This window comes from Poromitra crassiceps, assembly GCF_964638095.1.
Source record: "Poromitra crassiceps genome assembly, chromosome: 17".
NCBI lineage: Eukaryota > Metazoa > Chordata > Actinopteri > Beryciformes > Melamphaidae > Poromitra > Poromitra crassiceps.
The window spans coordinates 2937968-2953450 of NC_139635.1; the positions used below are offsets into that span (position 1 = coordinate 2937968).

At 45.7% G+C, this 15483-nt stretch overlaps 1 protein-coding gene across 1 annotated transcript in view; it reads left to right on the plus strand.

Moving 5' to 3' along the window:
- LOC310792004 (retinol dehydrogenase 12-like) overlaps nt 1–15221 on the plus strand; it is a gene marked incomplete at both ends in the record, with an annotated part of 34179 nt that extends 18958 nt beyond the window's left edge. Inside the window, 3 exons of the mRNA XM_083653686.1 lie at nt 1867–2076; nt 4140–4332; nt 15119–15221. Coding sequence (XP_083509812.1) covers nt 1867–2076; nt 4140–4332; nt 15119–15221 — 506 coding nt within the window. The remainder of the gene's footprint in view (nt 1–1866; nt 2077–4139; nt 4333–15118) is intronic.
- Nucleotides 15222–15483: the final 262 nt, after the last annotated feature.

The following is a 15483-nucleotide window of genomic DNA, read 5'->3' on the forward strand; positions in this document are numbered from 1 at the left end:
CCGGCAGCAGACACGCCTACATTTATTATTAGAATTTTATTTGGTAGCGGCAATGCCATTTATCATAGTTCCAATATAGAGCAAGACACCGGTGTGCTGCAAAGAGAGTTTATACCTGTTGTTTATTTTACAATAATTTTTCCTACCCGGAAGTGGTCCGCTTGCTACTGTGAGTCATCAGCAGGCTCTGTAACGTTAGCCTCGGGAGTCGGGCTTATCGCTGGGGAAAAGACCTCTAGCCGCCGGGGCCGGATGAAACACGCCCTATTAACAGGTTATGTTTGTTTCTAAGTGATTAATATGTTTCTCCGCAAACGCGGCGATGTTTTGCGAGACACTGGTTCTGCATGAGCGTCACTGCCCCCAGAAAGCAGGCCCGCCCACAACACTCATGATTGGTTCTCCGATGCAAGGCTTCCAACAGCGCCACCTAACGTTATGCAAAGATTTAAATAGTAATATTCTCAGTCTTACAGGAGTGAAACGGATTAAGACTGAGGGCTGAGTCTAATAGTCGAGTGACAACCGTAACACGGTTGTACTGTGATGTCCTGTGATGTCCGCTCCAACAAGACTTACCTTACTTGACAGGTACTTTTTCAACAAAAACACATTCATGCCATGACTTTACATAATGTGTATTTATGTTGCATCATTTAGCCTGTGCTTTGGTGTGCAGGAGCAGCAGGTAGCCTACAAGTTATAAAACAGCATGGCCTGAATGAGCCGAGTGGGGGTGCTTGTTCACTATTGTGAAAGTTATGTGTTTACAACATAAAGATCATGGAATTGGATGGTATGAGGAATGTCACGGATAGTTAATGTTCTATATTGTACAGGGAGACCATCAGTCCTGCTGAAGAGATCTGTATTTGCCTGGCTGTAGGTTGAATTGTTTTATTCAGGCTATGATCTATGATGTGCTGAGATATCCAAATTGGCATGAAGAGATGACAGCATGCAGCCGCAACCCGGACTGGATCGAGTGGATCGGAGCTTGGAAAGGAAGAATATTGCTTTACTGCAGTTCACCAATGGCCACAGTTGTGAATAATTCTAGGCTTAAAAGGCATGCGACAAAGCGTCTGGTCCCCAAAAGATAATCAGCTCGTGTCTAGTCAAATCACACTTGTCACATTAACACCATACATCTTTGCTCAGATAGATCAAGCCAAAAAGATCTCAAAATGATGGGAGCAGCTCACCTTCACTGCATGAGGAGATGACATCTCAGCAGTCGGGTCTGTTTATGGCCAACCCAAGCGATGGTGTGGAGCTGGCCGTCGGCAGCTCCCGTTCAGTAGATTAGGGACACTAAGGTTAAAAGGATAGTTTGACACCCACACTCACACCCACACACGTGAGAACAGGGGGAAACTGGAGGACAGCAGCAATACATGCTTCCTCATCAAGCCAACAGCAAAAATGGCAGCCAGGTGGCAGAGCGAGCTCGCCCACCTGAACTCAATGATGATCAACTCTAAGCCATTCCCACTTCCTGCTTTCCCTCTGATGCAAATACGTAATATTAACATATTATAATTACACAAGGGGGCGTCCGACAATACATGTCAATTTATATCACTCTGTGACACGTGGGGTTAACGCCGGCTTTAGCGCCGAGGACAAATTAGGGAATGCGCCTGACCACGCCCACTAATAGCGCTGCACCAGGCCTTAAATTAGCGTTTAAGGCCAGGAGATAGAGCCCCATATGTGTACCTCATCGAACAATTCAAAAGGGATCAAAAAATTGTATCTTGCCATTCACCACCATTCAATTCCGGGCTGGTTCGCAAATGGCCCGACCGGAAAGCACTTTGGCTCTCTAATACACCAAGTTACTTTTTCAAATTGTCATTTTAGGGCACTTCCTGCTGTCGTTCCTATTGGTTGATCTGCTAAAGCGGTCCGCCCCCTCGAGGATCATCAACCTATCATCTATGGCTCATGCCTGGGGGCGAATCCAGCTGGAGGATATCAATAGTGAGAGAAGCTACAATTCAAGGAGGGCCTATGGCCAGAGCAAACTGGCCAACATCCTCTCTACACAATGTCTGGCCAGGAAGCTACAAGGTGGGTATGAGTCACTATAAATAAATTGTTCAACAGCCAGACCTGGGGAGTCACAGAGAGCCAAAGTCACTCCCACTTCCGGGTTAAGCATACAAAGTGATTTCATCCCGCCATTTTATTTTCCATAGACGTTTCGTAAAATGCTTATAAAAATTGTTTTACTTGGTTTCTAACTTCGGATTCTGACATATGCTGAAGCCTGCCCTAGCAATGCTGAACTGAACGCCTCGCTTTTTATCTTTAAAAAAGACGTTTAGAACCATCCATGATGCCCCTGACGGCATCATGGCACACCTTGGCCGGTGATTGCCGCAGCCACCCACGTGACATAGACATGACCTGCACCAACCGGACAAGGAACGTCTCCATCCAGCCCGCTGAACGTGCATGACAGTGGTCCTCTCTATAGACCTCACAATACGCTAGCCGTTAGCTTCGATTTAGCCGAAAGTCTGTGTTAACGGCTCCTATCAGAGAACAGCAGACGGGAGACAGCTGACCGTCGAGTGGGGACTCCAGCAAGCCTCTTCCTTCGCTCGAGCTGGGGAGACTTGCTCCAGGACGAAGCTAAGTGTTTTCTATTACTCTTGAAAGATAAAAAGGTGTTCCGCTTGTGTTAGCTCGGGCGGCTTCGGCTTATACACTAGTTACTGACGTTAGTTAGCTTAGCTTCAGAGCGGATTCCGTTTACTTTGCTAGCTTCTGCTAGTCTTCTGTCTTCTGCTAGGGGCACTAGTCAACAACGTCAAACAGAAGCGATCACTCTAGCACAGACGCCATCCGGCTGCACAAGGAGCGTAAATGTCCCCAACAACAAAAAGCATCTTTCCTTAAAGTAATAAAAGAAATAGAAAAAAAATGTGAGGGGGGAGATTAGCTTTCTCGGCTTAATGCGAGCTCAAAGAGCGTGGATAGACTCAAGTGCCTTCTTATGGTCGTCAAACTCCTTGCGGCCACCCGGTGCATCTTGGACCACCAACACCGCAGGGAAAACCAGAGAGAAAGCAATGCCTCGTCCTCGGAGCAGATCCTTGCATTCCTTAAACTGCCGCCTCTTATCACTCACTGATTTGGCGTAGTCAGGGAAAATCATAATATGATGTCCCTTCCAAGTAATCTTCCCCTTGTCCTTGGCTGCACGCATGATCCGGTCTCTATCCTGGAACCGTAGCAACCGGGCAATAATGGGCCTATGAAACGGACGGGCATCAGCGTTCCCTCATGCCGGGTCCCCCTTTCACCACCCAGCCTTCCCACCCTGTGGCAGCGATCAATCTCCAGAAGTATATACCGCTCTAAACAAGTTAAATACGTTACATTTCAGACGCTGTGGTAGCGAGGGATTTCAAGCAGCCGCCATTTTCCTCAGCTCACGTCGTTGTGATAAAAAAATATATACTTCTATAAATTCATGGGTACGGGCAGGGGTAAAAATGAACTAAACTTTAGTTCATTAAACGGGCAGTGATTGAGAACAATGTATGTATGTATGTTTTTGTGTTGCACTCTGAATTCACAGTCACTTGCGGTAATTTGGTGCATGACATGGGCACTGTCTGTGTTGTTGGCGGAAGTCAGTCTGTACTGGTTCAGCAGCCAGAGGAAAGAGGAGAGATTTGCAGGAGGCTTTCCCTGCAGCAACAGTTTTATGCTTTGTTGTCCCAGACTTTCTACTGGCATCCGCAGAGGACATTACTGTCTTTCAGAGAATCTAGCGGGCTCATTTCTAAAGTTAGGGTGAAGACTTGTATAATATGAAACTAGAGGACCTAGCGCATCCATTGGTCCCAACCATGTCATGCTAGCTTGTCGTGAGGGGGGTTAATAATGCGCCAAAGTTAGCCTACATTTTGGCAAGGGAAAAAGCTGGTATGGCCATTTTGTCCAACAAGCAACATGCAACAACTTTTTTATTTAATAGATAATAACATTGGATATTTTAATGACATATTGACTGCCGAACTGGAAATGTCTCAGATTTTCATTTCAGAAATCTGGTCACCTTATAGCCATCTATCCAAAGTAGCTTCCCCAGCACTGACTGGCGCTGTAACGACCTGCAGGCAGTGGAGTGACCGTGTACGCCGTCCATCCGGGGATTGTTCGTACGGAGCTGAAGAGGCACCTGAACCCAGCCCTGCTGCTCTCCTGGAAGATGGTCCGACCCTTCACCAAGACCACCGTCCAGGGAGCCCAGACCTCCATCTACTGCGCTGTGGAGCCCGAGCTGCACACACAGACTGGGGGGTACTACTGGTATGTTCCCTGGGCATGCTATGGTGTCCTGCCCTCAGCCATAGGCCAGAGGAGTTTGCAAGTTTTCATTCCAAGCAAACATTGCAGCTCATTTCACTTTAGTTACTGAGTTTTTTTTTCTTTTAACATTCAATTCACATCTTTTAATTCAATGTCCCCCTAGCTTACTTCCTGTTGCAGTGTTTGCTAATACAATAGCTGAAATACCCAAGGTTTCAAATTAAGCAATAAGCCCCAAGAGGCCATGTTTTACAGTGATTTTACAACGCCTAAGGCCGTGTGTCCATATAGCTTCTTTTCCTGACAGTTAAATGCTGGAAGAGCGCTGTGGAGCGATCATCCCAGCGCACAAGATGCAAGCCAGAAGATTGGAAATAATGTTAGGTCAGCAGCGGTAGCTAGCTTGATAGCTAACAGCTAACAACAAGCTGACAACACACGTACGGTGATTTAGCCCAACACTCACCAGAAATATTAATGTCTAGCCAATCTGGTCCCACAATTGAGCCTTTCTGTCTCTGTTGTGATAGTTTCTCCATATCTTTTTGGTTGCCTGAAAAGGAGCGTTCGACACCAGTGCCTTTCTGAACAGTTCAGATATTGTCAGCTGGAAGAGCTGGGAGCCGCAGCGCACTTTCTCTAGACGGCCATATGCGCCCACATACGCTCTCCCCTCATTGGAAACAACTGAAAAAAGATGCTGAAGCTGAGGAAAAGAAGCTATATGGACACACGGCTTAAGCTGGGGCTTGTCGTGGACACCTCTTAGCCAATGTAAAATCACTGTAAACCATGGCCTCACACAATTCCGTGAAAACCGTCTATAGGTTGAGGCCACGTCTCGTCATAGACAGTCCGCATGTCTGGAAACGCCGACAAAATGTTAAACGGCTGGCGCGCGAGTGGGGTAAAACTGCCCATATATCTCATGGGCTGACTCACCAAAAGACGGTGCTGCGGCTCTAAACTACATGTTTGGGGGTTCTAGAGCAGAACACAAGACGTCTGCTCAGATGTGCGTTTACTGCGGTGGTTAAATCCCCGATCGTGTCTGCCTGGGCTGGGCTATCAGCTAAATTCTAACTTTGCTGAATGGATAGAACGGGGGAATTTACCCCACCCTGACCCCGCCCCCAGGCTAACCCAGCATCTATTGTGGGCATTCCTAGAGCCTGTATGGGCGTTCCCAGACATGCGGACTGTCTAGCAGAGGTTTTCAAAATGGGAGGTGGGCCTCACCAGGAGGGCTCCAAACCGTTTCAGGGGAGGCTCAGGGAATGGAAGTGAAAAAATATTACATTAATTATTGCATTAGTTATCAAAATGAGATCACATGGAATAGCCTACAGTAAATTTGTGTGACCCCAATGTCAGAAATAAAGAAATGCCTTCAGACAGACATTTTTATGTATTGAATGCAGTGGGCATATCTTCTTCCAATTCTGTGAGGCTAACCCGGAAATTTCATTCTGTCGAATGGCCAGGGGGGTGCACGTTATGGTCCAAAAATAAATTATCCATAGGCGTGTTTATGCCCAAAAGTATTGTATAGGTGGGATCATGTCCATCCCCCTTAAAAGCCACAGCATCGCGTCAGCAGCTTCCTCCTTGCTGAGGGGGAGGAAGAGAGGGGGCGAGAGAGAAAACAGAGATGGGGAGAGAGGATGAGAGAGAGAGATGTGAGGCTGTCGTGCATAGAAAATCAAATAAAACACACTCATGCCCACCTGTGAATCACCTGTCCCAGCGAGCACAAAACGTTTTTTCAACGTTGATTTTTAGTTGAAATCTGGGTGATATTGGGTTTGAACGTCTAAGAATTTCACCCTCTTTTCAACCGGCTAAAATGCGGTTACAACGTCAACGTGTCAAAAAACACAATTTGGTTATTGTTTAAACGTTTGTTGTAGCTTGAAATAGAGACAATATTGATAGTGTGTGAATTGGCATTTGTCCAATTTATTGTGTAACTGAGAGTTGAAATCTGGTCTACACGAAAACTACATTTCAACGCATTTTATGTCACATGAAATATCATAAATATGGGACTATATAGGCTATGTGGTGCCAGCAAAAAGCTTCCAGGACACATATGGTTAATAGTTTAGCGCAATACTATAAAATAATGAATTTAGTTCTTGCAGCTACGCGCATGCACAAGTAGCCTACAGTACTTAGTCGCTAGCTAGCTGTGACTGACTAGACCAAAGCAAGTCTGCACCGGTCTGCACCAATTGCGGAACGAGGTGGTCTGGGCACGCTATATTATTGTAACAGACTGTATAGGACGAGGTGTGTACCCCTTGAGTTTCTGGTGTTAAATGAAGTTAACCTCTGAAGCCTACAGCCTACAGCCTATATAGATGCACACACACACAACAAAATTTTAGTCTGTTACATAATATTATAGTCTTGTACACATCACATAAAATAACCTGTCCTCCCGATCGTTGAGCCTACAATCGTGTAGTCTACAAGTTGTGTGCGAGATAGAGTATATATGTGCCCGGCCCCCCAGATAAGACAAGTAAAAGTATAGCTCATTCCGTGAACCTGGGAGAACGTTGTTTGAATCCCGTGAGTGGTGCTGAATTTTTAATTTAAGATCTTGGTGAAATATGGTCTAAATGTGAACGTTTAATCAACGTCTGCAAATAGTCGGTGAAAAAACTTTCACTCTTGAACCTTTCTTGCACGTTTTTTCAACGTTTACCCTAAACGTTTACCCTAAAAGGCTTCACTTCCTCCGCCGACTCCGATTGTTCGGAGTGAGCAGCACAAACATGCTAACTTTCTACAATGCCGTCCTCGGTAGCCTGATCAGATATGGCTTAGCTTCCTGGTTCGGCTCCCTCACCATCCAAAGTAAATCCAAGCTCGAAAGGATGGTGAAAGCCGCTATGAAGGTGATAGGAATAAAAAACTACCCGTCCCTTCAATCAATCTTTGAGGAAGCTGTGATCAAGCAGTCTTATCGCATTCTGGATGACTCCTCCCATATTCTATTCTCAGAATATGAACTCTTACCTTCTGGAAGGTTCTAAAAACTTATGGGATCTGTTTTATAATTTTCTATTTGAACCTTTTTATTATTTTATTATTTTATTCTATTATTATTTTAAATTTTCATTTCAATAATGCACTTTATCATTTTTCTTAAACGTGATCATGCTGTGGTCTTACTATTTTATTGGTTTTATTATCAAATTGCTTTTACCACCATTTGTTTTAATTTGTAAGCCACTTTTTGCACAGTAGCATAGGTCACTTTATCTAGTCTCCCGCCCATTTCTTTGCACATGTCATCTTTCATCCTCAGTGCAATTCTTTATTTTATGGGTCTTTTTCCTTTGACGGGTCAGTTGCAATACAATTCCATGCACTTCACATGCAAGGTGTATTTCTTCACGAAAAAAATGTGTAGACCTTTTGTTGTTCCTGTTATGTTATATTTGTCATTTGTGTTGTCTTCTTTTTTATGATGCAGCTGTATGTAGCACTGTTGTCCAAGACAAATTTCCTCTCGGGGACAATAAAGTATATCCTGATCCTGATCCTAAACGTTTTTTTTTTTTTTTTTTAATGTTTTTTTTCCCGATTTTTTATCCCATTTTTATCCCCCGTTTAGTGCTCATTTGAATTACTCAATCCTGGTTGCTACTCCATCCTCTGCCGATCTGGGGAGAGCCAAGACTGATTCCATGCATCCTCCGAGACATGGGCAGTCAAGTCAGCCGCTTCTTTTCACCTGCCCGAGGAAGCTTCACCGGTAGGACATAGCACGTGGGAGGTTCACGCTATTCCAACCAGTTCCCCTCCCTCTGAACAGGCACCCTTAACGATCAGAGGAGGAACCATATAAGCAACCAGGATGTTGCATGTTTTTGTGAAGGGGGTTCCTATATGAAGGAGACCCCCGGGAGGCACGGGGAGAACATGCAAACTCCACACAGAAAGGCCATTTTGCCGACCCCCACCCGGGTGGTGGGCACTCGAGGACATGCGGACGGGCACGCATTCCTTCAGTGTTCACATCGGCCCAGGTGGGAATCGAACCCACGACCTTCGAGCTGTGAGGCGATAGTGCTTACCACTGCACCACCGTACCTCTACCCTAAATGTTTTTTAAATGTCTTTTCAACCTAAAATTGCTCGCTGGGGTGTATCATTGCCATTTCACACGCTGAAGAAGGGCTGCTGCCCGAAACGTCTGTGTGGCAATACAAGCATTAAACTTGGAGTGCTGTCCTCCTTTCTTGATGGCTGTTATGTAGAGTTCTCAACGGTCCTAAAAAATCTAACCCGACCCAACCCAATCCGCTTGAGACGCAGACCGAGCTCAACTCGCCCGCCGTTGTCACATACACAGCCCGAGACCGACTCAGCCCGACCCAAAAACAAATAAACAAACAGTTATTAGACCAGGACATTATAAAAAGTGTGCAATTAATGGTGGCGCGGCTCAAATACAATGGGAACGGTGTGTATGTGTGTTACTGCCATAAATGTTTTTCAGCTTTCATGCTATGTTGTTATGGACAGTATGCTTATTCCTTTTCGGGCTCTCTCTCCTGCATCTCCGCTGCGGGGCTGCTGCGTGTGTAATTACGCAGCATATTGAGAGCCACGCTGAGTGATTCCGCTCTATTTGAAGTTGAATTTCGTTCCACCAGCACATATTTTCTTTATCAGCTACTTTTTTATTAGTTTCTATTAATGTATATACATTGAATCAGACCAATTTAGTCCAATAATTCATGAGAGAATTGTGAGTATCTATTTTTTTCTGCCAACATTTGTCATTTTCCCCTTGGTGCACATAAAGACACGCGTATGCTTCCGTCACTGTCTGCTTGATGGCGAGAGGGACTACTGGCTATTACTACTGGCTATTACTAGGAGATGAGGCAGTTAAGTTGAGCTGGGTAGTAATGTTATAGGCTGGCAGTATGCCTCGTGTCTCTCTCTCTCTCTCTCTCACTCCCCGACGAGGGAAGTGGAGAGGGCTATTGCGTGCTATTGAACGTAGCCTAATGGTTGGAAAAGATCTGCATTTGCTTTTTATTTTCTCCTACCTTTTCTCCTACCTAAAGTAATCTACTGTTACACCACATACCTGTATGGTCGGGAATTATGTAGCCTAATACAACCATGACAAACAAATTCTCATTTTTAAATCAAGGTGTGTGTTTTTTCTGCAATGTAGGCTATAGTTGAAAATCAACATGGCATTCAGAGGAGGGAAGAGTGCGTGCATGCGTGAGGTGTTGGAGAGAGAGGGAGATCCAGCTCAGTGGCCTTGTGGTTTGAGTGTCCGCCCTGAGACTGGGAGGTTGTGAGTTCGATCCCCGGCCGAGTCATACTAAAGACTATAAAAATGCAACCCATTTGCCTCCCTGCTTGGCACTCAGCATCAAAGGGTTGGAATTGGGGGGTTAGATCACCAGATTCCTGAGCACGGCACTGCTGGCGCTCAACCGCTCCCCCAGGGCATGGGTCAAATGCGGAGAACAAATTTTGCACACTCAGGTGTGTGACAATCAGTGGGACTTTACCTTTACCTTATCCATGTTGTGCGTAATGCATCCATGCGAGGATTTCCTGTATATTGTGTGCGCTCCAGAGTATGTGAGCGGAGCGGAGCATGGAGCGAGCGGGGAGCAGAGCGTTACCGGAGCGAAAGTTGGAGCGGCACCGATGACCCGCTCAGTCCCACTCCAGTTTCGATCACAACTTGTTCGAACCAGAATGCATCGGTGCGTGGCTATGTGCACGCCCACTATTTTCTTGCCAGCTGCTGCGAGATGAGAAGGAAGAGAAACGAACATGCAGCCGACTCTGCTGAGCTCATGTTATTTGTACTGAGCAATGCCCATTGCCCAGGCGCTTAAACGCAAATTATAACTATAATTATAACTTTTGATCTTTTTTATTCTTTTGAGCGAAGCGGAGCGGTGAGTGCGAGCGGGTGAAATCTGTATGGAGCGGAGCGGTCTGGATCGGAGCGGCCGTGAGCGCTGGAGCGGGTGGAAAGGGCGGCTCCGTGAGCGAGGAGCGATAATTATCACCGCTCCACTCCGCTCCATGCTCTGGTGCGCTGAGGCGCAGTGGGGTTTTTAGCGATAAGACCAGCTATTAGGTGCTCTTTTGTGTCGGAAACGCCTGTTTTGGCATGGGAGACGCCCAAACCTGTGTTTACGCTCGGAACATGGCGATGGTATCTTCGCCAGAGTGCAAAATGACAGTTGCGGGAGGCAGACGATAGCTTAAGAGGCGCGCAAAGGCCAGTATTTAGCACAGACACGCCTGGGCCACGCCCACACCTGTGTTCGCGCTTAGATCCCAGCGCAAAACTGGATGGTGGAGGTAAACTGCTACGCAAACGATAGCGCCTGTATGATGATAGGGCCCTACGTCTTAAATAAACACTTTCCAAATTAGTTTATGGTCTGAAAATACAATTTCAAGTCTTTTTCATGCTCTCATGGTCTCCGTTTTCTAAATGATGACCCCATTTAGAGTGAAATAAATACATCAGATAAATAAGAACAGTAATACTTTTGATCGGTAGAGGCAGCAATGTGCCGCAAGGCATCTAGTCTGCCCGAAAGCTATTAGATAAGCTAGCAGATTAGCAAGTAGTAATTTAGCAAACTATCAGCAACAGCGTTATCTTTATGATGTTTTAATAATGTGCGCTATATAAATGCAGTCCATTTACCATTTACCTGCGCAGTTGCCAGTCGCTTCTTTTCATCTGACAGCGGGGGAGCAGGACGTAGCACGTGGGACAATCACGCTATTCCCACCAGTTCCCTTCAGCCCCATACAGTAGACAGAGTTTGACTTTTAGCTTTGGGGGGGCCACCTCTGCAGGAGACATACATTTGCCGGCATGCAAAGCGTCCTATAAGGCAGCGGGTCAGGTAGCTGTGATGGCCAACTTGGCCATCCTCCAGGGGTATTAGGCGGCCCTCCTGTCTGACTTGCAGGGCACCGCCTCCCAGGAGACCTACACGGAGCTCTGCATGGTCACTGATTATGCACTCCGTATGCTGGACTGCGTGGTGCAGGACGCCAGGAAGGTTATGGCCTTCTCGGTCGTCACTCATCGCCACCTGTGGCTCAGCCTGACGCAGGTCTGGGAGCGGGAGAAAAAGGAGCTGCCAGTCTCCCCTTCCAGCCTTTTCGGACCATCGGTGGAGAATCTGGCCCACCAGTTCGAGAGGCAGCATCAGGACTCTGAGGCCCTGAGGTCCCTCATGCCACGCCGGTAACGAGTGACCCAATGCCCAATTGGGGCATTAAAGTTCAATGCGTTCAGGAACGGCGACAGACACCCTGTTTTCAGGTAAAAGGGTTGGTGACTTGATTGCCCTGTCGGTGCAACAGTCCTGTATGGTGTTCTCTGATGACAGGCGCAGGGTCACACTTCGGCCTAACCCTGCTTACCAACCTAAGAATATCAATGCCAGTTTCAGGTTTATGGTCATAGACTATTTCTTTTAATTATTATTATTTTTTCAGACTTTTATCCCATTTTTGGATTTTTTATCATTTTATTTTATATATTGATGTATTTATACTGTAATTAATTTATTTTGGGGAATTTTTTATTGTCAATCATAACTAAAACATATTCATCTGGTAATTTTCACATAAATAACCTCAATAATGTTTTCTATGTGCACTCCAGGGAGTATCAAACAGATGTTGTTTGTTGATTTTAAGAGGCGCCCCGACCGACCAGAGGAGGCACTAGTGCAGCGACCAGGACAATGCCATAAATCCGGCTTCCCTCCCGCAGACACGAGCCAATTGTGCCTGTATAGACGCCCAAGCCGGCGGTAACACGAGGATGCGAACGTGCAACCCCCATGTTGGTAGGCAGGGATTTTACTAGAGCCATATGAAATCCGCGTTAACAGAATCGCGGACGGAATCACGGAATTGACCAATAAAAATGGAATCTACTGTAAAACGTGGAATTCTGCAGAATTTGTCATAATTGGGCTGAAATTCAATATATAATGTTAATAAGGTGATGTCACACACTCTCTCCCTCTCTTCCACACACACAGCTGCCTGCCCTTACAGTGGACTCATCTGCAGTAATGTTACTATAGTTAATGAGCGCATTAAGGTAACAACATGTGCAGAGACAATAATATGGACATGTCAATAACCCTGTCTGAAGTGTGCGTGAAGTAGCCTACAAAACGTTAGCGTTAGATGTCAGCTGTGAATGAGTCTGCCTCATACCTTCTCACTTAAATATTCTATTTAATTCTGTTATGTTGTTCGTTTAAAACGTTAGCTTAACGTTAACTACTTGCAGATGGTCTTGATCACGTTAGCTCAATTGACTGACTGTTGAAATACTTTGTAGACGCATTTATCAGTGTTGTTGATGTTACTTGCCTTCCTAGTCAGCTGGAAAAGTTTCCTTTGTGGCTGTGTATTCTTATTCACTTGACACATGCCGTTTTTACCCAATTCCTTCTTTCTCTAGTAGTAGACTCACGTTGACCCATTTCAAGTTAGCAAATATAAACACCACCACTTCCTCTTATAACTTTCAAAATGAAATAATATTTGAAGCATTTTCTGATGTTTGAAGTGAATGTTTTGTTCACAGTTGTTTTTTTCTTTACTTGAAGCACACAATGAGAAGCTTAAAAGCAATTTTACAAACAAAAAAATTATATAGAATGTTTTGTACAGTCATCTACTGTATTTCTGACTTGAAGCACTTGTTAAAAATAGTGCATTGTTGTGTAAATTGATTGTTATATCTTATTAAATTGTGGACATTTATTCATCTCTAGTATTAGACACTATTTCTGATGGTAAAATGAGCGTAAAAAGCGAAACACAGAATTCAGAAAAATTAAAACAGAAAAAACTGAATTTGGAAAAAAATAAAATGGATTTCATATGGCTCTAGATTGTACGCTACCCGGATGCCCCTATGGTCATAGACTTGGTAGCTTTTTGCCCTCCTCCATCGGACTCAACGGAGGAGCAGTGGTTGCAGGCGCTGTGCCCTGTGTGGGCACTCCTAGCCTATGTGGACGTGCGGCGTGCACGCTGCGCACCTCAAACCAGCTCTTGGTATGCTTTGGGGCCCGGGCCCTGGGTAAGGCCCTGCCCAAAGAGCGCTTGTCGCACTGGATAGTGGAGGCCACTCTGCCGTTGGAAAAGTTCCCCCGGAGGGTATTAAGGCCCACTCCACAAGAGGTGTCGCGGCATCATGGGTGCTGTTGCGCGGTGTGACGGTGGAGGACGTGTGCTGCGTGCGGCATCATGGTCCACTCACCACACCTTTGTGAGGTATTCAGGGCTTAAAATTCACTTTGCAAACATATTCTTCAGATAGGGGGGATTTATAAATTTTGGGGGGATCTATAGACTTTGGGGGGATCTATAGACTTTGGGGTGAGAAACTAATCCGAGTTCTTCATCATCAATAACGTAAACATCACTGACACTAACGTTACTCGGTGTTACGTTAACGTTACCACTAGAAGTGCCTTGTTCGATCGTTTGTTTTTTCTGAGCGGGTCCCCCTTCTGACGACATCGTTTTTAGCCAGCGATCAATCACGTTTGCAAGCAGCTGTCTGTATCCACGAGAAACCAGCAGAGAAGCGTTGATGTCGAGAGAGGACTGAGTGGACAGAGCTAGCGTGCTAATGTTTGTTGTCAACTGGCCAAGGAAGTGAAATTTGGGCAGTCATTTGAATGAAGCAACGTTCTGCACAAACACAGATCGGTCCACACAAACCATTGCGGGATTACTCCCTCTTTATAAATTTAAAATATGCGGGAATTCGGGAAAATGTGCGGGATTCCCGCAATCCCGCACCGCTGCCTGGGTTGCCACGACCTCTGGCCATGTGCCCCGTGTTGCCATCCGTAGGTCTCAGGGTCGCATGAGGTGCTTCCTTGCAGCAAGGATGGTTGTACATCAGCATATGTGACAATCTGAAGTTCAAAACGAAGTAAAGCGGTTTGTCCTACAACCCAGGTTTTAAGAGTGAGAACGAGGATTCTCACAAATTCGGCCTTGCTGCCCTTGCTCCGCTTGTGGTGAGGCTGAATGCTTGGAGTGACTATTCTCAGCCGGTGTGTGCAGATCGTGTCAGGGACACGTGGGTGGTTGCGGGTGGCTGCGCCAATCACCAAATGAGGTGGGCCAGGCTGCCTTCAGGGCACCTGGGTGGTTTTAAAGGTATTTTTCAGAGGCAAAAAGAAAGGCATTCAGTTCAGCGCCGCTGGGGCGAGCTTCAGCAATATGTGAGAATCCTCGTCCTCACTCATAAAACCTGGGTTGTAGGACAACCCTAACGTTATCCTGTTAGCAGGTTCATGGAGTCCACAAGCGAAACGGCATAAAAGAGTCCAAAGTGCAGCAAATACCCCCAAGTAGACGTAAAAGGTTGCAGAGAGTTAAACTTAAAAATGATAAAAACTTCCATGTGGACAACACGCTGCAAGCTGCTCATGGGTCACACATGTGTGTGAGCGCCCCGCCTCCTCGAAGCATGACACAGCAGTGCTGCTACATTAGCAACTGAACCATTGGCAAACACTGACAATAGCATATTGCATACATGGAAGCAATACATGTACACCAATGTGCTTATTAAAAAATGCCAGACTGTCTTGTTTTGCTGAATTTGGCTCTTGGGGATTTCCAGCCCATATTTTTGTATATTCAAATCTTCTATCCAAATGAAATGTATCCTCTCCTCTGTTGTTTATTCTCTCTCCCTTCCACACAGTGACTGCCAGCTGTCCAGTTGTACCAGTGCAGCTGCAGATGATGTGATGGCTGAGAAACTGTGGGACGTTAGCTGCCAGATGCTAGGTATCAGCTGGGAGTGATCAGGTGTCCCTCTGGTGTCTGGAGAGAGAGAGGCCATTTTACTACAGATCACATTTAGCTTGGAAACCACCAGTATTGGGCAAGTTACACTTAAAATGTAATATACTACATCTTCCTAGTTACTTTAATTTGAAAGTAATAGTCAAGTCAAGTCAACTTTATTTATATAGCACATTTACAATGACACAGGCCGATCAAAGTGCTTTACAAGTAAAAACACAGAGCATAAACCAAGTACAAATGCACTAATCAGAGAGCAAG